Source organism: Equus przewalskii, chromosome 6 (assembly GCF_037783145.1).
Source record: "Equus przewalskii isolate Varuska chromosome 6, EquPr2, whole genome shotgun sequence".
NCBI lineage: Eukaryota > Metazoa > Chordata > Mammalia > Perissodactyla > Equidae > Equus > Equus przewalskii.
In genome coordinates this window covers 85,405,118-85,429,517 of record NC_091836.1, presented here as the reverse complement: position 1 = coordinate 85,429,517, position 24,400 = coordinate 85,405,118, and the positions used below count along the sequence as shown (strand labels likewise).

The 24,400-nt window shown below is 52.3% G+C and overlaps 1 protein-coding gene across 50 annotated transcripts in view; it reads left to right on the top strand.

Moving 5' to 3' along the window:
- Positions 1 to 13,835, top strand: part of PLEKHA7 (pleckstrin homology domain containing A7) — a 198,509-nt gene extending 184,674 nt beyond the window's left edge. For 27 of the 50 annotated variants that reach the window (XM_070626491.1, XM_070626489.1, XM_070626484.1 and 24 more), the window contains 8 exons: positions 13 to 130; positions 2,072 to 2,175; positions 2,734 to 2,934; positions 5,773 to 5,931; positions 8,052 to 8,185; positions 8,636 to 8,778; positions 10,394 to 10,504; positions 12,426 to 13,835. In XM_070626491.1, coding sequence (XP_070482592.1) covers positions 13 to 130; positions 2,072 to 2,175; positions 2,734 to 2,934; positions 5,773 to 5,931; positions 8,052 to 8,185; positions 8,636 to 8,778; positions 10,394 to 10,494 — 960 coding nt within the window. In that variant the 3' untranslated portion in view covers positions 10,495 to 10,504; positions 12,426 to 13,835. The remainder of the gene's footprint in view (positions 1 to 12; positions 131 to 2,071; positions 2,176 to 2,733; positions 2,935 to 5,772; positions 5,932 to 8,051; positions 8,186 to 8,635; positions 8,779 to 10,393; positions 10,505 to 12,425) is intronic. The other 23 variants (XM_070626494.1, XM_070626479.1, XM_070626475.1 and 20 more) reach the window with 5 other exon arrangements.
- The last annotated feature ends 10,565 nt before the right edge of the window (positions 13,836 to 24,400 follow it).

Here is a 24,400-nt window from a genome sequence, read left to right as displayed (position 1 = left end):
CTCTGCCCACAGGTGGAGCTCCGGTCATATGTGAGTGAGCCTGAGCTGGCGACCTTCAGTGGAGATTTGGCCCCGCCCTCCCTGGGACTCGTGGGATCTGAGAGCAGGTACCAGACGCTGCCAGGCAGAGGTAAGGCGAGACTCTCCATGAGTCTTCCTGGGAACCCCCACCACCACCACACCACTGCTCCCCAACCCTCACCTGGTACCTCGCACTCTTCTGTCTACAGCTGTGGGCCTCAGCATGGGCAGCAGCTGTGAGGGAAGGCCTGTCCTCCTTCCCTCTGGCCCCCATCCTGGTTCTCTTCCTCTTTTATTACATCTGACCCCCAGAACAATGATAATAGCAATTACTGTAAAGCCTGGCACTGTTTTAAGCACTTTATATTCACGTAGTCAATATTCGTAAGAATCCTATGAAGGAAGTACTGTTGTTATCCGCATTTTAGAGATGATAAAACTAAGGCTCAGAGAAATTAAATAACTTGTCAATTAGCCAATAAGTGATGGAGCAAGAATACAATCTCATTGTCCTGGCCCCAGAGCCAGTGCCCCCTGTAGGCTGGGATGTTGGGTGACTGCATCAGCTTGGGCATCTCAGGCCTTCCTGAGGGTTTTTTCCCCTTCTGTGTCACTCTAAGACTCAATGAGTCCTTTCTTTAAACAAACACAGTTTTTTCCTCAATTGGGCCTCCTCATAGCCAAGACCCTCTTCCTTAGAAATCCCCCTAAAGGGAGGCCTCCCAACCTTTCTGCATCTGGGCCTCCTGGAACCCCTGAGCAGGCTGACCACATTCCCTCATCTGATCCTCACCTGATCCTCCTGTCTGCGCCCAGAGGTGGGAGGGCTGCTTCCGCCCGTTGGCCAGGTGCAGAAGCAGGGGGACACAGCCATGGTTCTGACACCTGCGGGGTTATGTGACTCCCAGCCCACTGCACTGTCTAGGCCTGAGCTGGTCCCTGGAGGGTGTGGGCTCTGGATTTTGCTGAGCTGAGCCTCAGCAACCCTTGGCACTACAGCCGGGGGCCCTATTCCCTTCCTTCATTACAGCCTAGAGGTGTTTATCGATGGCAATATTAGTGGCATCCTGGGCAGGACAGTTCTTTGTTGCTCAGGATTCTCTGGGCATTCCAGGACGTTGGCCATTCTTTTTCCCATTTGCTAAATGCTTGTGATGTCCTCAGTCAGTGTGTTGCCCGTTTCCAGATGTCAGGGACCACCCTTGGTAAGAATCGCTGCTAGTGGAGAAAGCTCAGGCTGTGGTACCAGCCCGGGTGAGATGATTCCTCTAAGTCATAGGACCCAGTCATGGGAAGCACATGATCAACCATGCTCCTGCCATGTGACCTTAGACAAGTTCCTTAACCTCTCTGAACCTCTCTGAGACTTACGTTGTGCCCCACTACAATGGTCAGGTAATGCTTACATTGTAGGGCTAGTGGGACAAAAATCTCTATAAAACACCTAACACAGTGCCTGCCTGTTACATAGTAAGTGCTCAGTAAATGTTTGGTACCTTCTTTCATTTGTTCTTTCGTTCAGTCAGTTGGTCAAGCAGGCATTGTTGAATTTACAGTCTAGTTGGACGGGTATGTTGACACTGTGGTGGTCAGTGCAGTAACCAGTAAATATACTGGGGATATAGGAGATAACTGGTACTACCTGGGGCATTTCAGAAGCCTTCAGAAGCCACAGGCAGGACATCTGAGTTGGGTCACGCAGGATGCATAGGGGTTCATCGGGAAGAAAGGGTAAAGGGGATTCCTACCCCTCCATCCCTTCCACTTGCCAAGTAGCCCAGGTCTTGTGCAGGTGAGGGAAGACTAGGGTAGTCCACAGATCTGCAGGGACACTGTCCCCCACTGGGGACAGAGGGCAGCCCTGGGCTGGCCCCTCACCCTCTACCCAGGGCCTTGCTTTTCCAGGCCCTAGGGAGGAAGAAGAGGAAGAAGAGTGGGTTGTTGGCTGGGCCCTGGTGGTCCCCTCACAGGAGTGGGAGGTGACTGGGGAGAGGCTGCTGGCTTGTCCACCCTACCACAAATATACTTGCGTTTCTCTTTCCTCACTAAGGGCTTTCAGGGTCCACGTCAAGGCTCCAGCAGTCATCCACCATTGCTCCCTACGTCACGCTCCGGCGGGGTCTCGATGCAGAAAGCGGCAAGGTGACCTTCCCTGTGAGTGGCCTTGAGAAGTTCTCGAGGAGCTTGCTGCTCCCTCATGCACAGAGGAAAGGGCTCTAAGGTGGACGGTGACTGGCTGTCCTGTGGGCCCTGGGGATGGCCTTTCAGGTGACCTCAGCCCCTCCTGAGCTCAGAGTCCTTGTCACCATGTGTTCAGTGATGCCTTCCCCACTGCCCACCAAGAGGGGCATCACACTGCCTCTCTATTTCCCGTGCCTCTGCCCTCCTCTTCAGCCTGTCTGGCACGCTGAGTTCTGGCCCATCATGTGCTACATGTGTGCCCAGTTGGGCTGGCCTGGGCCTCACTGTCTGCATCTACAGAATGGGTGCTGCCATGGGGAGCAGGGTACCAAGAGTATCATGTCCATGAGTGTGCTTAGAGGAAGTGGTTCTCTGTGGCCAAGAGGAGCCCAGCTAGAGAGTGTGTGTGTGTGTGTGTGTGTGTGTATGAGAGAGAGAGAGAGGCAAAGAACGGGAATGAAGCAGGCAGCTTGGCTCCTTCTGTGTGCCCAGCCCAGCGACTCTGTCTGTTTCTTCCCCTCCTCTCCTCAGAGACCCAAGAGTGCCTTGGAGCGCCTGTACTCAGGGGACCACCAGCGGGGCAAGATGAGTGCGGAGGAGCAGCTCGAGCGCATGAAGCGGCACCAGAAGGCCCTGGTTCGGGAGCGGAAGAGGACGCTGAGCCAAGGAGAGAGGACGGGTCTGCCCTCGTCCCGCTACCTCAGCCAACCGCTCCCTGGAGATCTCGGCTCAGTATGTTAGGAGGGTCCAGGCAGGCGGGGCCGGGACAGGGAGCAGAGCATCCCTGAGTCTCCCAAACACAAGCATGTCATGCCACCCCTGAGAGAGTGGGCCGTTGACCTAGGTGGGTCAGAGAACACCCCACGGGCTGCTTGCCCACAGCCCAGGCCACCTGTGTGACCTGGTCAGAGAGTGATGCAGAACCAGAGCAGGAGTGAGGATGTGATGGCAGGAACCCAGGAGCAGAGAAAATGCTTGAAGTCAGCCGTCCGAGCTGAGCCTGAGAGAGGCCTTTGTAGGCCTTCAGAGGTCTCAGCTGAATCGAGGTCTTGGGAGGACAGGGATCGAGAAGTGGAGGAGGAAGAAGGTGATGTGATTTGATGAGGAATGCAAGCCAACCAGCCTCCCAAACTTCAAGCGGGTGCCCTGTGGGGCAGCTGAGCACAGGGTGGTGCCGCACAACTCTGAAGGCTGTGCTCTCCCCACAGCTTGTGGTGCTGACAGGCCTCACGGTGCCCCGGGAGAGCCAGGGAATCTGCTGCCCCCTGGTGGTGCTTCCAGGCTCTGCACCCTGCCCACAGTCGCCTTAGGTCCCTTTTGGAAACATTGCCTGTGACTTCCCTTGTTGTTTGAAATCCAGTGTTTCCTGAGACCTCTAGCCTGACTGTTCTTTCCCTAATTCATTGCACAAGCTCTTTTGCTTTTAGTATTACCGCTCATTGCCTCTCTAATCCTGCCTGATTGTGTTTACAGAAGCTTCTAATTTGCATTGAACATTTTCTAACTGGCCTGTGCTCTGTTACCAGGCTTATAATACAGCTCTTGTCTCCGTGGCCTAGCAAGCACTCCCATGTGTGACTCACCTTTCTGCTGCCCCCTTCATGCAGGCCTACTGACTCATAATTTACACATCCCCAAAGCTGCCCAAGGCTGAGCCAGCCTGCTGTCTGAGGGCTGTGGTCACTGGCAGAGGTCTGGGCATTATGAATTTTCAAAGTCCATGCCTTACGCCTGGACAGTGGACACAGGCTTCAGAGACTGCACGTTTGAGTAAATTCTACCAAGTCTAAGCTGGTTCGGTTTTAATTCCTCCAGTCCCATTGCACAATTTCTTATGGAGAACTTTTTGTTTCTAGTATTTAATACCTTGAATGATCTGTAAGATATACTATGTTCTGTATTCAGAGGTCCTCTGCAGCTGTTAGCTCAGACACCAAAGGGGTAAGACCCAGGATACTCATCCTGAAACGCTGCAAAGCCAATAACTTTTAAACTTTATGAGCAAATGTCGTATGGGGTAACACTGACCTTTTATAATCTGATGTCTCAATGTAGAAAGATTATCTAAAACTCGTAACTTGAATACTTTGTAATTTTTTTCTTAAAACAGACTTGTGTAAGTCTCTGCATCAACGCCAATAAACGTGTTGCTTAATGATGATGGATTGGCGTGGTTCTTCCCCAGGATACATCGTAGAGTCTAGTGAACTTTTTCTGTTTGTGGAAACAATCAGGCTGGGTTTAAATGAGGACTTGTCTCTATTCGAGCACTCGTGAGCGTGTAAGAAAATGTGCTTTTCTTTGTGAATCATTAAATTAATTTTTCATCCCTGAAACTTCAACTGCCTAATCCTTTCATACTATGCCTGGAAACCGTCACCTAAGAGCGATTACATTGGTCTGGAGTCAGTATCGAGAGCTTGTGCATGAATGGGGGAAATGTGCTGATATGGCTATGGGTTTCGGGCTTTGGGGGGGCTTGAAGGGGTATCACAAACAAGGTGACCGCTTGGGGCTCTGTGAGGTGAATAGGGTGGGAGGGAGGAGGCAACGTGGGATGGAGGAGCATCTGCTTGGCTCCTGCTCAAGAGGAGAGAGACTTTGAGCCTGTTCCCTCCTCTCAACAACCTGCTCAGCATCAGATGCCTGTGAGGACGCAGGCCAGGGTGATTAGGACGGCCACCGTGGAGCCACACAGCTGTGCTTGGATCTTAAAATGGCTGGCTTAGATTTTCCTCCCTGAAGAGACGCTTGTTACAAAGTTGATGCTGAGGAACAGCCTTGGGAATGTATTCGATTTAGTGCTTCAACTTTACATGGCTTCAGTTTTTCTAACTTAAAACACCTGCCTCAAATAGATGCGGTGGTACAGTGGATGCTGTGGTACGCAGCAGTTTATCTGCCCCACTGGCCCCAAGTTGCTCCTGCTTGGACCTCCCAGCCCCACTGTGGGTGCAGTGTCCCCACCTCTAAATGTATCCTGTTGGGAGTACCCGTTAGAGAGGCTCTTGGCTATTCTCTTTGCTTACCAGGGCCTCAAATGGCTTGTTTTTTTTTTTCATTATTCCTGAACTGGGACATATGGCTCCTGAACCAGAAACCCGCCTACGAGTTGTGGGCAACAGAAGGGGCAAATTCTGGAGCTCTGGAGCTGTCTCAGGTTCTGTTTTGAGGTTACCCTCTCAGACCTGGGAGCCTCCTGTATTGCTGGGGGCCATTGTGAGTCTAAAGTCATGCATCTTAGACTTGTGCCCTGGGAGTGCACGTTTGAACTCTCTGGGGGCCCAGATCAGAGAGAGATCAGCAATCTGGAATCAGGCCATGTAAGAGGCACAGAGGCCTCGTTCTCCATTACAGAGAGTTAGAGCACACAGCAGGGACTGTCCGTGTCACAAATCTGCTGCCTTGTTTCAGAGATGAGGTTGAGGTCTGTGGTCACACAGCTTTTTCCTGATGTCCAGAGGCTCATCTTCCCAAGGACCCCAGGGCCTGAAACACCCATCCACATGGGGACCGGAGCGGCCCTTTTAGCAATCAGGACTGCATTTAACCCTCTTGTTCTGTTGCCAGTGGAAGCGTGAGCAGGACTTTGACCTGCAGCTGCTGGAGCGGGCCGTGCAAGGGGAAAGGAAGGACAAGGAGGAGAATGGCTGGTTGAAAGTACAGGCCGTGCCTGTCACTGAGTTGGACCTGGAACCACAGGACTATGACTTGGACATCAGCAGAGAGGTGAGGGCAGGGGCTTCCTTGGTGCCCCCCACCCCCAAGAGGCACAGCCGCTGGGCTCCCAGCCTGATCCACCTTCCCAATGGCACTGGGAGGTGTTGTCCTAAGTAGGGACAAGGCTGAGCTTCAGTGTGGCCCAGGAGAATGGCCGGAGAGCAGCTTAAGCAATAGAAGGAACCCGGGCATTTTGATGCAGGTTCAGATCTCTCTCTCTTTAATTTGGGACAAGTCATTTAACTTCTCTGTGCCTTAGTTTCCTTGACAGGGACATGGATTGTGGTGAGGATTAAGTGACTCAACCTGTCGCCCTGAGGATTGGCAAAGATCAGAAGCCCTGTGCACAGGGCCTGGCACATAGTGGGCACGTGATGATGTAGTTGTGATTGTAGGGAAATGTTCCCTGGGGCACTAGGGGTTGGCTTTGCAACTGGCCAGTCAGGCTGACTTGGGCAATCAGACTGGGAGACAAAGGGGAGCAGGTTTGAAAATCACAGTTGAAATTTCCAGCCATGGCAGAGGCTGTGATCCCTGCATAGTTCTGATCTGAATTCTTCAGGCGCCCTCTGGTGGCTCAAATGCATCATGACCGGGCAGGCCCAGGAAAGCGAGTAACCCCTAGATCTCTACCAACGGGCAGGTCTCTACCCAAGGGAAGAGAGGGAATCGGAGGGTGACAGCCTCGCAGTGTCTCCTCTGGCCTATGTCGTGCCATTTGTAAGCTCTGTCGAGCAGAGTCTCTGGCTGTTTGGTTCAGCTTTGTGCACCGGGCACAGGGCCTGGCACACAGTAGACGCTCTGTAAATGTCTGCTGAATGATGACTGTTGGATGAGGTGCACAGTGACCCGCAGGTATCCCAGGAGCGTTTGTGTGAGGACTCGTCCTGCCCTGATACTGCGTGAGGGGACACACTCTCACCGCCTGAGGGGAGCTCCGTCAGGGTGTAGGCAACTGATGCCCATGGACTTGCCGAGTTCTAGGGTAGCTGGGGCTCCAGGGGCAGACGAGGCCAGTCCTCTGCCCTTAGACCTTCTCCCTTTGGCACCTCTGAAACAGCCAAAGGTCTGTGCCTTCTCAGATTTGCAAAAGAAGCTTCAACACACTATCTTGGCAGTGGAAGTACGTGTTATGGTGTCCTAATTGGCCTGCCAGGCAGTGGAAAATGTCCTTCCTTATCTCTAACCTAAATCCCTCCTGCTACAATGTAATCTGCTTCCTTCCCCTGGATCTGCCCTTGTTGGAAGTAACAGAGAAGAGCTTACTTCTTGCCATCTTTCCCCAGAATGAAAGATGTCCATGGATTTAAATTCGAGTCCAGATTTGCCCTGGGATTGGATTTAGCTTGTTTTTAAAAGCTTCAACCAACCCCGTTTTAGTGCTCTTGTTGTTTGAGGAGGAGAAAATTCCCCGGGGTGTGCAGAAGTTGCCTTTGGCATTCTTAGCTCAAGCGAGATTTCACCAAGCTGAGCTTGCTGCTGGTTTGTGTGGAGACTCGGGGAGCAGTCAGGGCCATTTTCCTCTTGAAAGCAATAGATACAGCACGGCTGCCTCCAGTCTGATCAGAGGAGCTTTTGTAGGGACAGAAAGCATTATCGCTTCCTTTCGTCCACCCACCCAAGGAGTGTTTGCTGAAGGGCTACTAAGAGCCAGGGCCCTGCACTAGACAGCAGAGAGACGAACAGAAAACAAGAGAGAGTCGGAGGGGTGTGGGAAGAGGGTCAGGCAAGGCTTCTGGAAGTGAGGTCGGAAGGATGAGAACGTCACTGGAGCAAAAGGAAGAGCATACCAGGCAGAGGCTGCACACTGGGTCGTTGTGGCTGCAGAGGTTGTAGGGGTCACATTGGAGGTGGCATTAAGGATGATTTCTGTGTGAGGGCTTCTGGCCTAGTTCTTTGGCTCCTCCCTTCCCTTCCCTCAGCCTATAGGAGGGTGTCTGGGATGGTGGAGAGAACTTGCGTCTGGAGTCAGACCCCGACTCCACAGTGGACCACTGTTGTGATCTTAGCAAGTCGGTAACCTCTGTGGGCTCCGTGTGCTTCCTCATGGCCAGGGGACGGGGCGGGGAGCAGGTCTGTAACCCAGAAGTCTCAGTCTTCCCTCCACTGCCTCCTGGTCCTCTCCTCAGCTGTCTAAACCAGAGAAGGTCTCCATCCCCGAGCGTTACGTGGAGCTGGATCCTGAAGAGCCACCCAGCCTTGAGGAGCTGCGGGCGCGGTATCGCAAAGCTGAGAAGATCCGTAACATCCTCGCCCGCTCCAGGTCAGCCCTCGTGCTGCCCACGTCCTGGCAGCCCGCTAGGCCTGACCCCAGGGCGTGGCTCGGGCCGGCTAGGGTGCATGTTTTGCCAGGCCTCCGTCTCAGGGAAGCCCTGCTCATTGGAAGGGCCAGGCTGGCTCTCAGCATGTCACCCACAGATCAGCAAGGAAGCTTGCCTCGGTCATCTGGGGAGTCCTGAAACACTCAGAAGGTCCATCTGGTGTCCCGTGACCCTGGCAAGTGTAGGAAGTGGAGCCGAGCACAGTGGTAAAAAGAACAGAGCCATGGATGTGTGGGGAGAAGCATGTGCACCTTTGTCTAGAGAGAAAGTGCACCATTTTTATCTGATGCCCCCCAAACGGGGCGAGCCTCCAGGCCAGAGAGCCCCTCCTCTCCTGAAGTGGATGCCAGGGGTGGCAAGGGCCCATAGCCTGCTCTCTGGCCCTTCTGCAGCATGTGCAACCTGCAGCCGACATCAGGCCAGGACAGGAACAGCACAGCCGACCTGGACTCGCAGCTGCAGGAGCAGGAGCGCATCATCAACATCTCCTACGCCTTGGCCTCCGAGGCATCCCAGCGCAGCAAGCAGGTGGCAGGTGAGGCCATAGATGCCGGCCTCCAAGGCCGGGTCCCACCCGCTGCTCTTTGGGGCTCGCATCCCAGGATGGTTTGTGAGGGAGTTAGCGGAAAACCAGGTGTCAGGCTTGGGAGTTGGGAGCCAGTGGTGCGTTCTCCTTTCCCGTGAGCACTGCAGGGTGAGCTGGTGGAAGATGAGGGGGGCAGGCGAGGCACTGAGGGAACCGGAGCGCAGAAGTGTCAGAGGAAAGGGGTCTGGGAGAGGGTGTCTCTAGCTCATTCTTAAATCTGGGAGTGGTGCTGCTGTTCAGCTTTCTCTGGGATTGCAAGTTAAGAACAGGTTTTTCAGGCCCCCAAGCCAAGGGGCCAGGGCTAAGATTTGTGGCCTCATGAAGAAGGGGGCAGGAAAGCCGTTGGTGCTTGAATTTCTTGCTGGGGCAAGGCATGGGGGGCCCCTCTCGCCCTCCCTGTGACCCCTGCTTTGGTCAGCAAATCAAAGCCACTGTGCACCTTATCAGAGTGACCTGTGCCCAAAAACTAGACTTGGGAAGTGGGACTTTGCTGGTCAGTGGGAAAAAAAATACCACAAATGGAAGGGGGTATATGTGTGTGCGTGTGTACGTGTGTATGTCTGTACATGTGTGCCTGTGTAAAAAGGCTTTCTCTCCCAGCCAGGAAAGAGACTCGTGGCTGCTCCCTCTGCCCACATCTCCCCCACCTCTGTGTGCCCTCACAGTTCACTGGCACTGTTTCTCCCCAGAGGAAGCGGCCACTGTGTGTCTAGGAGGTGCCCTTGGCCAGAGGTGCTCTAGGCCTTCTGGGGAGAGAGAGGTCAGAGAGCCTGAAATGGTGTCACATTCCCCACCAAGCCTCCAACTCTGGCCAAAGGGTCTAGAAATGACCAAGGGTGGGGCCTACAGAGCCCTGAGGTAACTGGCCTTGCGGGGCAGGGGTGGGGGGGGTCTAGTCTAGGGAGCAGAGCTTTATCCTCACCTCAGGAAGCCACGGGAATGACTGAGGACAAGGGGAGGCCTGTTCTCTGTCCCCACGTCCTGATCCTGCAGAGTCTCCGAAGCCCCTACTGACCTGACTCCCTGCGAGGACGTGCTGAGTGGGCTGAGAGGTGGTCAGTGTGGCGTCCTGTGACTGGGGATACTGTAGATGGCTCACCCAGACCCTGCCTCCTGATGATCTTGGGGGCTCCCTACGACCCATCTCAGCAACTTCTGAGCTGCTGCCCATGTCGAGGGTTCCAGCAGGGGCTACTCACCACCATGAAGCGCCTCCTGTCCGGCCTGTGCTTGCTCTACTATGTGGACCTCCGGTCCTTGGCCCCCTCAGTGCCAGCGGGCAGCGTGCCCCGGACCTGAGCTCTGCGTTCGGTTAGCAGGGCCTCCTTCACTCCCCTTGCTGCAGCCTGTCTTCACTCTTGTTCCCTCTTTCCATCTCAAAGACAGCTGGGAACTGCAGGCCAGTCCCAGCCAGCACCCCCCAGGGCCCATGGATGTGCCCCCCAAGCCCAGGCCATTAGTGGTGGGCAGCAGGGCCCACCCCAGCCCTGTCCAGTGGGGCATCTGGTGCTGTGGGAGCGGACGAGGAGCTAACACACCGCTTAATTCCTGTGTGCCCGTCTAGCGCAGCAGCTGGCCCTCCTCCCGCCTAAAGCCCCCCTGTCCTCCAGGACGGTGCCACCTTACCCCCCCTTAAGCAACGGACTCCACTACACCTTTGTCTAACACCTTCCAAGTAAGAGCCCTGCCTGGCGTGCCCCCCCCCCCCAGTGCTGAGCATGCCTGCCCCTCGCTGCCGAGGCATTGCAGTGCCGCCTGCTGACGCTTCCTTCTGCTGGCAACGCCGCCGCTGGGGAGACCACCTGGGTTGCTAGGCAGGTGGGACTGATGTTTCTTAGGGACTCAATCCCCAGTGGCTCGAATACAATAGAGACTGTGTGATCCGAGCCCCCAGCCTCCCTGAAATCTCAGGACCAGAACTGTGCCCCTCCCCACCCTGCTCTCCTGCCTGTGGACCAGCACAGGCCACTCGGCCAGCCTGGGGTCGGGGGATTGGGGAGGAAGAGTTAGATCTCGGCCTCCCAGGGCTTTGGCCAAAGAAACCAAAGAACTAGAGACTGGAAAAAGTCCAGTTTTACAGATAGGGGAACTGGGGCCCAGTGAGGGGGTGGGGGCTCACTCCAGGTCACACAGAATGGGGGTCACAGCAAGGACTAGGACTGCCTTGTAGTCACTTGAGCACCTTAGGAGGGAGAAGAAGGGAAGCTTCAGGGGCAGTCTGCCCAGAGCAATGTGAAATTGGCCCACAACCACTCAGAATGTTCCAGCACCACCCCTCTCAGTCCTCCCCATGTGAGCATTTAGTGAAGAGAAGCAGCGTGGGATTAGAGAAGAGCACTGGACTAGGAGTCAGGAGGCCCGACGTCTGGTCCAGTCTTGTGGTGGGTTCTTGGCCTGGGCCTGTGGCTTCTGGGCCCAGTTGCCTCACCTGGACAGCGGGGCTCAAATCAGCAGTCTTTTCCCTGATGTTCCATCTCACTAGCATTTTGTAGCATTTGTAGCATTTGTCTTTGTTTTACATACACTTACGGGTACCATTGTTGGGTGCCTGCCGTGTGCCAGGCACTGTGCTAAGCATCTCATCTGATCCACACAACAACCCTATGAAGATATTCACCCCCATATTACAGGTGAGGAAATGAAGCTCAGAGAGCTTGAGGGACTTGCCCAAGGAGTCACAGCTTGTGTCAGAGCCACAGTTTAAGCCCCTCCAGTACGAGTTCAGAGCCTTTGTTCTCCGTCACCACTCATGGACTCCTCTGGGCCACCCTCAGGGGCTCTAGGCGTTTGAAGAAGGGAGTGAAGTGAGGATGGAGAGCTCATGCATTGGGGGTGAGGGGCATGGTTTTCAGTAGGTGTCCCACAGCCTTGGAGCGGTCCGCATGCCCCACCAGCCTGAGGGTGGAAGGAAGAGTCGGCCTGCGTGGGCCAGCCTCTCCAGAGGTGTGGAGTAGAGACCCTGTGACCGAAGAGTCACAGGGAAATGTTCCAGCCAGGGCCTGCTGGGGCCCCAGTAGGGTGTGTGGTTTTCTCCTGGAGATCTAAGTGTGGTTACATCCCCCAGGCCACAGAGAGGCAGGAGACAGGCTCTGTTCCTCCCGGCTTTCAGTGGCCCCGTGGCTGTGCGATAACCTTTTAATGCTCTTTTCAAGGCACATCCACATTTCCTCCTCATTAGGAGGTGAGTATGATCATCTCATTTTTCGATTAAAAACCAAGGCCCCTGGAGGCTGAGAGAGTTATCCAGAAGTGTCTCAGTGAATGAGGGCAGAGCTGGAACTGGTCACCAGAGTCCTCTTTGATCAGGCCTTTTGCCCTATCAGAGCAGGGACCCAATCTAGGGGCCAGCATGTGTCTGATGAACTTCCCAGAAGTGCTGAGGGCGGCGGGAAGGTGGGGCCAAGTGCTGTGAGTCCTAGAAGCTGAGGGTCCCCCAGCAGCGGCCACATTGCCCCAGTTCCCTGCTCTGCTGCTCTCTGTCTGTCAGCCTGTCTGCCATTCCCTGTCACATGTGTGCACGGACATGCCCACCGCCTGCTCCCCAGATGCAGGCAGGGTCCTGCCAGCCTCTCATTGTCTCCTGTGCTTTTTGCCAGCCCAGGCAGTGACTGACCCATGACCCAGCCTGCAGAGAAGTCTGGAGCCAGGGGCCAAGTGGAACCAGCTTCCTCCGAGAAGATGGACTTTTCTTCCCCCAAGGAAACCCCTTCCAGCTAAGCAGGGGTTCTGGCTGGAGAAAGGAACAGCCCACAGCTGTGAGGCATTCACCATAGGGCTAGGTCCTAACACCCGCAAACTTGTTTTAGTTCAAAATCCTTTTTACATATGACAGAGGCACTTTTGATAACACACTGTAAAATACTGATACTGTATTTTAGAATCAGAATGTATTTTATAATGTTCACCTCAAGGGCTGAGTGGCTGGAAAGGTGAGGATGCAGGATTTTGGAGCTGCACATACAGATCCAGGTACCATTTGGGTGGTAGGTGTGGGTGGGGGGAGGGGCAGGCCAAGCAGAGACCAGTCAGCATCCGCTGAACTCAGGTGAAGGTTGGATTTGAGAATGTGCTTCCAGTGGATTCCAGCGTTAGGCTCTTTGGTGTGCTGTAGGGGCAAGAGGGGCCCTGGGCTGCAGAGATCAGCCGTCCCTGACCTGGCCTGATGACCAGCTCTGGAGAGTGAAACTCCCCCAGGCTAGCATGCGGAGCCCCACTCTGTGCCTTGACCCCGGGCTTGGTTCAGGGGCAACAGTGTGTTCAAGAGCTTTGGCTCCCGACTCACCCATGAGGTTCTCTCAGCAAAGGGCTCTTCTCAGAAGGAAAACACTTGGCTTAAACTTTTAAAAATATGCTTTAAATGCAGAAAAGGTGAGAGGAAGCACCTTTTGTTGTATCGTAAGCAATAAGCTCCACACTGGCTGGCATCTGCCCACAGCTCCCTGACTCCATACTAGGCTGTGATAGCAATCCTGGGATCTGTGCTGCCTGCCCTGGAGAACCGAGGTCCGCTTCCTAGGACTTGGTCTGGCGGCAGGAGGGCAGGCAGGTGCCCCCACCATTCCTGGTGGCTGGCAGCCAGCAGGACCACGATGACAGGACTGTGACCTGACTTCCAGCCCAAAATGAGGAGGGGGCTGCCACCCCAGGCCCAGTGTTTGTGGCCCTTTATTTAAGTCATGAGATCATGATAGTCTGCATATAGAAAATGAGGTTTAAAAGGAAAAAAAACTCCATTGGGTGGAGCCACACTTTAAATGAAAATTTGTCTTTGACTCTGGTCAGAAAAAATATCTTGAATATATTTAGAAGTTGCCGTCTATTTTTAACTAACTCCATATGCTGCCAGTATCGACTTCATGACATTTGCCAAAATAAGATTTTATTTTTGCCTTTATAAGATTTTGTTGGAAAAAATGAAATGAATATTTTGCAAGAAAAAGTTAATTTAAATAAAGGTGTAATGGTTTGCAAAAAAATGTGATGTACAGATTAAAATATTAACCTGATACGCTTCCTGCTTCTTGCTGGCTGTATTCTCCTGAGTGGGCTGTTAGTTTTTTTCCCATTTCTTTGAGAAGTCCCCACTGTCAGCTCTTGATCCTGTTCGAGTTCACCTATGAGAACTTTCTCCTGAGGACAGTTCCTTGACACTTGACCGACTTCAGAAGGGGAATAAGGCCTGTGCTCCTGGCCCTGGGTTTGGCTTCGGCAGCTGCTCAGGGTGGCCCCCCGGCCCCACCCGTCCCTGTGGTGGAGCCTCCGGGCTGCGGACTCCCGTGTGGGCTGGTTTGGCAGGCGGACTGCAATCCAAGATAGCAGGAGGGGCGCCACGGGCCCCCTTCCAACCCACACGCCACCAGCTCCTTCCAATGAGGTGGGTTAGTGATGGACCGTTGCAAACTGGATTTGTGTTTAATTCATTTTGACTTGTGATGTAGGCTTAAAACAGAAGGCAAGAGGCCCGTTCAGTTTAGGGATGTGTATGTTTCCAAGTTGTTATGGCAGTTTTTCTTTCTTGCCAAGAAGAGCACCCGAGGTTTAGAGTAACTTTCCAACTATTTAAACTGGGGAAAATAGATTCCAAGGTATTCCGAACAGGGGACACTGCTGCTTTTTTAGCTACTGATCTCTTTTTTGAATTTTCAAATAAAAGATGCACCCCGGTTTTGAGCATTGCTTGGAGATAATCTCTACAGCAGATGAGAGTAGGGGTCGGGGGCGGATTCCTCCATAACTGAGTGCAAAGGCAAAACAAGGAACGGAGGCAACACCCCACAGGGAGACCGTCTGTAGGCATTTTCTCAGTGGAAACGTGTCAGTGGTTTTTTACTGTTGGTCTCAGTCCCTGTTTCACGCGCACAGCCCGATGTCTGAGGGAACATGGTGCCTCTCACTGTTCTCTCAGCACCAGCAGGGTGGAGGGGGAGCTGTTCTGGAAGGATCGTGACCCAAATTTCAGTCTGCAGAGAATGTGACACGCCCTCAGCTCAGACCCCATGAGGAGACGTGCAGTTTGGAGAAGGCACGCTCCAGCTGCATCCCGTGTAAGAGGCAGAATGGCCCAGCCCCCTTCTCTACCCCCTCGAAAGGGCTCTTGTTACCTGAGCTAAGATGGGGCCGTCCATGAAAGTAACGGCTGGCCAGGGACCCTCCTGATGGAGACCAGTCTGGGAAACTGCATGTGGCCCAATGATTCCAGCTTCGCTTCTTTACAGGGGACCACAGGACCTGAGCAGAGTTTGAAACGATGGGATTGCGGTTGACAAAGGGGACATGAGTGGGCTTCTCCTGCTTCTGTTTGCTGACATGCTGAGTTTTAACTCTAACCTGGGCCCAGGTTGAGCCCAGGATATCTTATCTAATCTTAGCAAGAACCAATGAGAATATTTAAGCATCTGGTATGAAACAGGAGCTGAGAATAAAATATTTTCCTAATCCCCGTGGGAGCCTCCCGAACTGCCCAGAGTCTCAGCATGTCCAGGGCCTCGTTTCCATGATTAAAGTTGAGATGTATGTGCATTTGTGAATGTACGTGAAGTCGATGGACACAGACTGATGGAGGTGCTGGAAACGAGCATTTTCTTTGCTCCCCATCATTCATTTTTCTGCCTGCCTTGACGTCTGGCTCTGGGGTGGAAACTGCCCTTTCCTCCTTCCCTTCCCTCAACTCCCTTGGCTGCCTTCAGTTAAGCTGGGTTCTCCAGAATTTTCTTGGCTATTGTAGGTCGTAGCCCAAGGCCAGGGAAGCCCCTATCTGCCAAGGTCAGCTTGGGGATGGGAGGCATCGGGGGTGAGGAGAGATGGGGACCCTGACTCAGCCAGACAGGAGCCCATTTGGGGCTTTGGAATTTTCCCCCAACCACAGCACAGTACTCCATGGCAAGTCCCTTTGAGTTCTCACCAAGGGTGGGAAAGAAGCAGCAAATTATTTGTCTAATCCACAAATCATATTTCTGAGACACGGCAGGCGAATGCTGGGAGCCCTCTGCTTCCAATTCAGCATCAGACGCCAGGTGCTCAGGCGACTTTGCCCATGTGGGTTGCTCACTGTTATGAGAAGAACAAAGGGATGAAGCTGGGGGGATGTGAAAAATGGCAGCCCCTCCCAGCCCGGTAAACACACTATTGCTTTGCCGCCTCCACTCCAAAGGCTACCACTTTCATTGCTCTCTGAGCAAAGAAACCTTTCTTCAGAGCGAGTGGCAGGGTACAAAGGCAGAGTACAAAATGTGTGCACATCACAGTCCCCGCAATTCTGTTTGAACAAGCATATTGATTGGGTCTGACCCTGTTACATTTTTTCCCTATTATTTGAAAAGGTGCATCTAAGTGTAGTGAATTGAACCAGTGGAGCTGAACTTTCCATGAAAACTTCTCAAGGTATTTCTTTAGTTCAAAGCTTTTGAATTTTAAAGGGCATTTTTAATATGAGTCTGTTGAGTATTCTCTGCCACAGCCCAACAAGGGATGTTAAATGCAGATGAGGCTGGAGCGAGGGCGTGCGTGGGGGTGGACATGCCTGCACAGCGGAGGGGGCAGGCCAGCCCAGGAAGGGTCGTGGTTTGTGGGGAGAGGCTGAGCCCCATGCTTTGGACCAGCACACACAGACCTTAAGAAGGACCTCTCTGAGCACACTGGGGACAGCATAGGGGACAGGGAAGAGGATTCCCAGCTGAGCTACTCGGGGGCTTTTACATGGAGAGCCCGGAAGCGCTTATTAGGGGCTCCTTCTGATGGACGAGGGTTTTGTCCTCATGAATAAGGAGCTCTTCACTGCTCACACTGGGCGTGGGAACTAAGAGGGAAGGAGAGGCACAGTCCCTCGGCTGAAGTCACAGAGTCAGATGGAGCTGCCACCATCCTCAGCCCCTGGGTTGACATCCCTAATCAGTCACAGATGCTTTCCCACTGAGCCCTGAGCCGCATCTCAATCCTTAACTGATGTGATGACTTGGGACAATTTGCTAGTTGTGTGGGCTGCAGCGGTGGTCCCTCTTGCCATCCTGGCCCAGGGCCCTGGAGGCATCCACGGAGTCTCATTTTCCCCACACACCGGGGGGGCTCTCCTGGCCCACTGAAGGCACACAGCCCCCGTCACTGAATTCCTGGCTCACTGTTGGTCTGAGTCTCTGGCTCCGGAGGCCTCTTGGATCTAGAAAGCACCTCCTTTCTAGGCCCAGAATTCGGATTCAGAGGCCTCGTCCCTGGGAGGAGCGGAAAATCAGGTCCCATGCCAGAAGAATCTAGGGCTTGGGCATCTCCACAAAGTCCCTTCAGGGTCCTTGCCAAATCTCCAGCCTAGGAGACTGGCCTGGGGAGGTCGAAATAGGTTCAGGCTAATAAATAGGTTCCCAGTAATAAGCAGTAGTTCTTTTTTTTTTTTTTTCCCTCAAAGATTGGCACTGGGGCTAACAACTGTTGCCAATCTTTTTTTTTCTCCCTCTCTCTTTCTCTGCTTTATCTCCCCAACCTCCCCCCCGTCCCCGTACACAGTTGTATATCTTAGTTGCACGTCATTCTAGTTGTGGGATGTGGGACGCCGCCTCAACGTGGCCTGACGAGTGGTGCCATGTCCACGCCCAGGATCCGAACCAGTGAAACCCTGGGCCGCCGCAGCGGAGCGTGCGAACTTAACCGCTCGGCCACGGAGCCGGCCCCTAAGCAGTAGTTCTTGGGGTGTCTTTTCTGCCCACAGCTTTGGGAATGCCAGCCCCTTCAATTCCTCCCACCTGGTTCTGGGAGCCCCCAAGGGTGTTTCTCATATAGTCTGAAATAAGTTTTCTTGGCTCTCACATTCAGGCCTCCCTGCTGTTACCTGTATTTCCTGGGGCACACGTGCCGTACCAGTGACAGTAACAACTCAGCTTTTGTGGTCTCTGCTCACAATGGTGGTCCTCCGCCCACGTCTCCTCTGGTAATTTCTGCGAGACCCCAGGCCTGTCTTGCTTGAGCTCACAGTAGTCCTCTCGAGTTGCAGTTCTTTCACTTGCAGCTTCTTGGTGTCCTCTGGCCATGAAGCCATTGCCCCTGTGCTCCAGGAGAACTGCCCCTGCCTGGCTTCAGCCCTGTCCCCAAGCCACAAACGCCTGAAGTGCCAGGGGAGTGTTTCTCTCCGCAGAGTTCTCCCTGGCCAAGCCCAGGCTGCAGTCTGCACTCACACGGGAGAGCTTTTGCTCCCTAGTTTCATGTCTCTTGGGACTGAAAGCAAGGCCGTGTGCGCTCAGGTTCACTCAGAGCCCTGGGGAGAACTGTTCTTTAAGCTTCTGCTCAGGTGCTCTCTCCATGGGGCTCAGACTCGTTCTCTCTGTCTCTTCCTCCCCCTCCCTCAGGGACACACAGACCTCCTTTCTATTGCTGTGTAGTAAACTGGCCCCAAACAGCAACAATTTCTTATTTCTCATGGTTCTGCAATCCGGGCTGGGCTCCACTGGGCAGGTCCTCTGCTCCATGTGGTGTTGGGTGTTGGGAAGGGTGTGGGATTGGGGGGTGGCACTGAGATGTCCAAGATGGTTTCTTCACTCACGTGTCTTGCACCCCAACTGGGATGGCTGGGTGAGCTGGGAGCAGGCTGGGCATCTGCATCTTTCCGTACAGCCTCCGCCTTTGTTGTTTGATCTTTCTTACAGCGTGAAGTTCTCAATGTAGTTGGACTTTTTACCTGAGCTGGCTTCCAAGGGAAGAGTAGGTCTGGAATTGGTGCAGGGTCACCTCCTCCACATTCTCTTGACCAAGGCAAGGCCCAAGGCCAGCCAGATTAAAGGAGAGGGAAATAGGCTCTACTTGTGATGGGAGGAGTGGCATGCACGCACAGGAGGGGAAAGAATGGACACTGGCCATCTTTGGAAACCGTCTACCAGAGATCCTCTCCTCATTCTCCTACAGCCACACTGGGGCGTTTGAGAGCCAGTGCACTCCCTCCAGCTTTCTCTTCCCCTGCAGTGGCCGCCTGGGTGCCACATATTTTGTGGATGGTGTAACCACAAGATGGAAGCCAACTGGTCCTAAATCTCCACTTGGAAGGGGACCACCCAGGAGAGGCCGCAGGGCCCACAGCTCACTTTGCGTGAGTGAGAAATAAACTTTGATGGATTCATCCCCTGGGATTTTAGGCTTTATTTTCCACTGTCGCGTAATCTAGCCTACCCAGGTTGTATGTAGTATTATTCCCAGATTACATATGAGAAAACTGAGGCACGATAGTTCCACGACTAGTAAGCAACTGAGTTGAAATTTGAGCTTATGTCTGACTCCAGAGAGCCTTTCACCACTACATTGGCTGCTGTTACCTTGGAAAGAGGATCTGTCCTGTGGGCCGGGATTCCAGGTCACTTGAAATAGAGTTGTCACTGGTGAGAATGACAAGCTCACGGAGAGCGTGAAGAGACCCATGGGAGAGTGCCTAGCACAGTGCCGAGTGAGAAGTAGGTGCTCAGAGAATGGAAGCTGCCACTATGCCTGTGACTTGACAGCGAGCATGACCTAGGGATCCCACGGAGAGGCGTTACTTTGCTATACTTGACCTGGCCATTGGTCTCTAGATTTTGGGGCTCAGAAACCAGATTTGTCAGCACTGAGAGTGGGGCTGTCTCTCAGGGCTATGATCACACTGACTGGGCTCAGGGGACAGGTGGAGAAAATTGGGCGTGAACCCAACTGCCAGCCTACTAGTGTTCACTGACATTCCACCACCACCAGAGGCCAGGCCTTCCTTGGAAGGCTGCCTGGCAGTGTCAGGACCAGGGCAACCTTGGAAAGTCCTGGTGTCACTGAGCACCACCAGCCTGAGGTCCTGTCTTCACTGATGGATGCCCCCATCCCACAGACCTGGTGCCCACATTTCTGAACAAGAGCATCCTCACTCAGGACAGAGTAAGATGGCATGGCCCCTCAGGTGCCCCCGTTCTATGTGACAAGGGCTGGCTAGTCCCTTATTTGTAGGTTGACACCGTGGAGAGGAGGCAGTCAGGAGGTAGCGAGCACAGGCTCTGGAGCTAGGCTGCTGGAATCTAATCCTGGTTGTGCTATTTTGCCAGCCCTGTGGCCTTGGCAAGCTACTTAACCTCTCTATGCCTCAGTTTCCCCACCTGTAAAATAAAGATTTATATTAGCAACTACCTCAGTGGAGTTGTCGTGATGATTAAGTGAGTTATTACATAGAAAATGCTAAGCACAGCTCCCAGCTCCTTTGGAAGCACTAGAAAAAATAGATTAGTTATCATTTACCTGCATTTAAATTATAATCACTTAGTACACGTCGCAATCTTATTCTTTAATCTATTTGTTTACTTGTTCCTTGCCTGTCTACTTCACAAGAATATACGCTTCATGAAAGCAAGGCTTATTGTCTTGTTCATTATATTATTCCTGGTGCCCAGAACAATATGTGCCACAAAGAAGGCGCTAAGTAATTTGTTGAATGAATGAGAGAATGAAAGAAGTCAAGGCCTGCTGGCCAGGGAGCCTTCTCTCTTCTTCAGATGACTTTGCCTCTCTCTGCTCTGTGTTACTGTTTCATACTTTAGGCCCAGCGAGCTTCCCTTGTGCCCTGTTTCTAAGTTCCCTGAGTGGTAGGTAAGAGTGGGGGAGGGGGTGGAATTCAAAGCCAACCTTATTAGCTCTGACCTTGGGCAGGTCACGGAACCTGCCTCCGCTTCTGTTTCCTCCTCTGAAAAATGGGAATAATGGTACCTACTTATGTGGGTGATTGTGAGGACCAAATGACATCATCCTTAAGCACCATCCCTGGCATGGGAGCACTCAACCAGTGCTTACCGTGCTGTACGATCATGGACAATCGTTGTGAACAGCAGGGCTCCAGGTGGTTCTTCCACATTTTAAACCCCGTCTCCTTTCCCTGAATCGGCAGGATTAACAGATTTGGGGGGCATCTGCTATCCCCCTGCCCCGGTCTTCTGCCCTCCGCCATCTGTCTGCCATTTTAGACAGTTGCCTGCAGCAAGGAAAGCAACGGCCCGGGGCTTTTGAAGTTGGCGTTCCCAAGGCTGTGCCGCTGCCAGGTGCCTCCCTGAGCCCTCCAGGGGCTGAGGACAGGTGAGTCCTCTGAGGCCCCCCTGCAGCCCTGCGGCTGTCCGCCCCAACATCAGATCCACCTGTGCACGCCCCTTTGATGTCAGTTCCCACGCTGGAGCCTCGTGCCCTGCTCTGAGGACCTGGGCTTTGAAGTTGTCCTATAAACTGAGCTTCCAGGAGGAAAGTTGTCTCTTGTGCCTCAGAGCAGGCTGGGCCCTGCAAAAGCGCGCCGAGTGCCGTGAACACCTGATAAATAATTCTTTCTGGGCCGAAGAAAGATTCGTTCCATTTAAAGGAGAGGAAAATTCCCTTGACCTTTTCATTGAAGTTCTGCGGGGGAGGTGGTTAGAGAGGGTTTCGAGCCTTCCCTGCTGAAGTCACGCGGGGCAGGCAGCTTGTCTCTGAGAGCTGAGCTCCAGTCACTGCTCCAGAAGCGCCCTGTCAGTGACCCCAGGTCCCCTCAGCCAGCCCTGTGGCCCTCACTCCTGCCTCCTGCCATGACCGTGGGAGAAAATCGGGCCCTCTCACAGAGAGAGACGCCTCAGCCCCGTCCAGGCCAAACCCTGCTGCACACGGCAGGGTTTCTTTCCAGGGCCTGTCACGGTCAAGAGGTGAGGCAGACAGGACTTCCCACCTGAAGGAGTCCTGAAAATGGATGCTGCCTCACATACTCTGAGCACTTGCCCTGCGCCAGGCCCGCTGCTAGGCCTGCATGGCTGGATAACAGGACGTGAGTGTGTGTGTAGCTTTGTGAAAGCTTGCTGTATGGTGAAATGTAGCATACATATAGAAGGTACACAAAATAACAATGTACGGCTCAGTAAATGACCAGAAAACAAACACCTGTGTAACCACCACCTCAGCCAGGAACTCGGAGTTTGCCAGGATGCTGGAAGCCCTGGTCATGCCCCTTCGTGCTCAGTAGGGCCTCCCTGTCACATAAAGGATGACCACTCTCCTGACTTTTGTGGTAACTACTTACTTGCTTTTTCTTTATCATTTTCCTATCTAATCAGGCATCTCCAAACACTATAGCTCAGCTTTGTTTTCTGAAATGTGTGTGAATGGAATAATAAAGAATGCGTTCCTTTGTGTCTGGCTTTTTTTCACTAAACGTGTTTATGATATTCATCCCTGTCACTGTATTTCCCTGATTTTGCTGTTGTACCCACTGATGGAATATTCAGCAATTATTTATCCATTCTACTGTTGAAGGACACCTGGGTGTTTCCAGTTCGGAACTGTAACAAATAATGCTGCTCTTAGTATTTTTATACGTGTCCCTCAGTGCGCGTGCACTCGTATTTTTTTCGTACATGCCCAGGTGTAGAGTTGCTAGGTCATAAGATAAGCATATCTTCTACTTAGACTGAAAATGCCAAACTGTTTGCCAAAGTTGTAGTACTAATTTGTACTCCCACCCTCAGAATATGAGTTGCTCCACATCCTCGCTGTGGTAGCAGCCTCTGAGATGGCCCCCAATGGCCTGAGATGGCCTCGTGGTATCTGCACTTGCGTAAGCCCCTCTCCATAAGTGTGGGCTGGAGCTAGCAATTTGCTTCTAATGAATAGGAGGTGACAGAACACAACAGGGCATCACTTCTAACATGAGGTTACGAAAAGACTGGCTTCTGTCTTGGGCATCCTCCTTTGCTTTCTTACTTGCTTACTGTGAGGGAAGCCATGTTGTGAGCTAACTTATGGAGAGACCCATGGAGCAAGGAACTGACATCTCTGACCAACAGACCGCAAGGACCTGGAGCTGCAACAGCCACGTGAGTAAGCTTGGGAGTGGGTCCTCCCCCAGTTCAAACCCCAAGATGATTGCAGCCCTTGCTGACACCTTGATTACAGCCTTTTGAGACAACCCCAGGCCAGAGGCACCCAGCTAAGCCCAGATTCATGACTCATGGAAACTGTGAGATGAATATTTATTGTTGTCGTTGTTGGTTTTTTTTGCTGAGGAAGATTAGCCCTGAGCTAACATGTGTGCTGATCTTCCTCCACTTTATACGTGGGTCGCCACCACAGCATGGCTAACAAGTGGTGTATGTCCGCACCCGGGATCTGAATCCACAAACCCGGGCCACCAAAGGGGAGCATGCCAAACTTTACCACTACACCATGGGGCCAGCCCAGTGTTTATTGTTTTAAGCTAAGTTTTGGGGTAATTTATTACACAATAATAGATAATTAAGGTACTCAAAACTTACTAGTTTTTTAAAATTTTAGCCATTTTGATAAGTATGAAGTAGGTTTGATTAGCATGTCCCCGATTATTAATGATGTTGAGCATCTTTTCAAATGTTCATTGACCATTTGAATTTTCTCTTTTGTGAAGTAGTCAAGACTCTTGTCTTTTCCTTGTTGATTTGTAGGGATTCTGCATATAAGCTTCTCTTAGCCTGGGTTACTCCTAGAAAGCAGAGCCTGAGGCAAGGGCTTGCAGGCAGAGAGTTTATTTGGGAAATGAACTTGTGGAAAGGAAAGGAAGGGAAACCAGTAGAAGGGTGCCTTCACAAGTTAGTCACTGTTGTGTGAAACTTGGGCTCAGTCTCCTCGGGCCCTTCTGAAGAGCCTTGTAAAATGCACCTGAAAATGATCCACTGGAGCTATGAAAGAGAAGGGCATTTCTCTTCTAGCTAAGGGCCCCCATTGACCAAGGGTTCCCTGATGAGGTGTTAAGTCCCTCTCATTTCCAGACCCCACATGTGTGAGTGATTCCCATATGAACCCCATACTGGGGCAGCTAGGAAGCCCTGGGCCATCAAATGAGAGTTGTAGCTAAAATGAGATCCTGCAGCAATAACAGCTACAGTGAAACGGAGGCCAAGAGGACGTGGACCACAAGAGGTATCTGACACAGAGCCTTTTATCAACTACCTGTGGGGCAAATATCTTCTCCCACTCTGGCTTTCACATTCATAGTGTCTTTTAATTAATAGACATTACTTACTTTACAGTAACCAAGTTTGTAAATCTTTTTCTTTGTGGTTTGTGGGGTTGCATCTTGTTAAAAAGTCTTCCTGTAATTAAGTCATAAAAATGTTCTCTTACGGTATTTTCTAGGAGCGTTATTGTTTTGCCTTTCACAGATCTACAATCTATCTGGAATTGAATTTTATCTTTTTTTTTTTTTTTTTTTTGAGGAAGATTAGCCCTGAGCTAACATCTTTGCCTTTCTTCCTCTATTTTATATGCGGGATGCCTGCCACAGCATGGCTTGATAAGCGGTGCATAGGTTCACACTGGGATCCGAACCAGTGAACCCCGGGCTGCCGAAGCAGTGTGTGCAAACTTAACTGCTGTGCCACCTTGCTGGCCCCTGGAATTTAATTTTAAATAGGGTGTGAAGTGGGCATCAGGTTTCATTTTTCCATATAGATATCCAACTTAGTGAAGAATCTATCATCTCCTGCTGTTGTACAGTGCCGCCTTTGTCATAATCAAGTGTCTGTGTATGTGTGAATCTATTTCTGGGCTCTTTTTCCGATTCCATTGTCTATTTGTCTATTGTTGTGCCAATATCATACTATGTTAA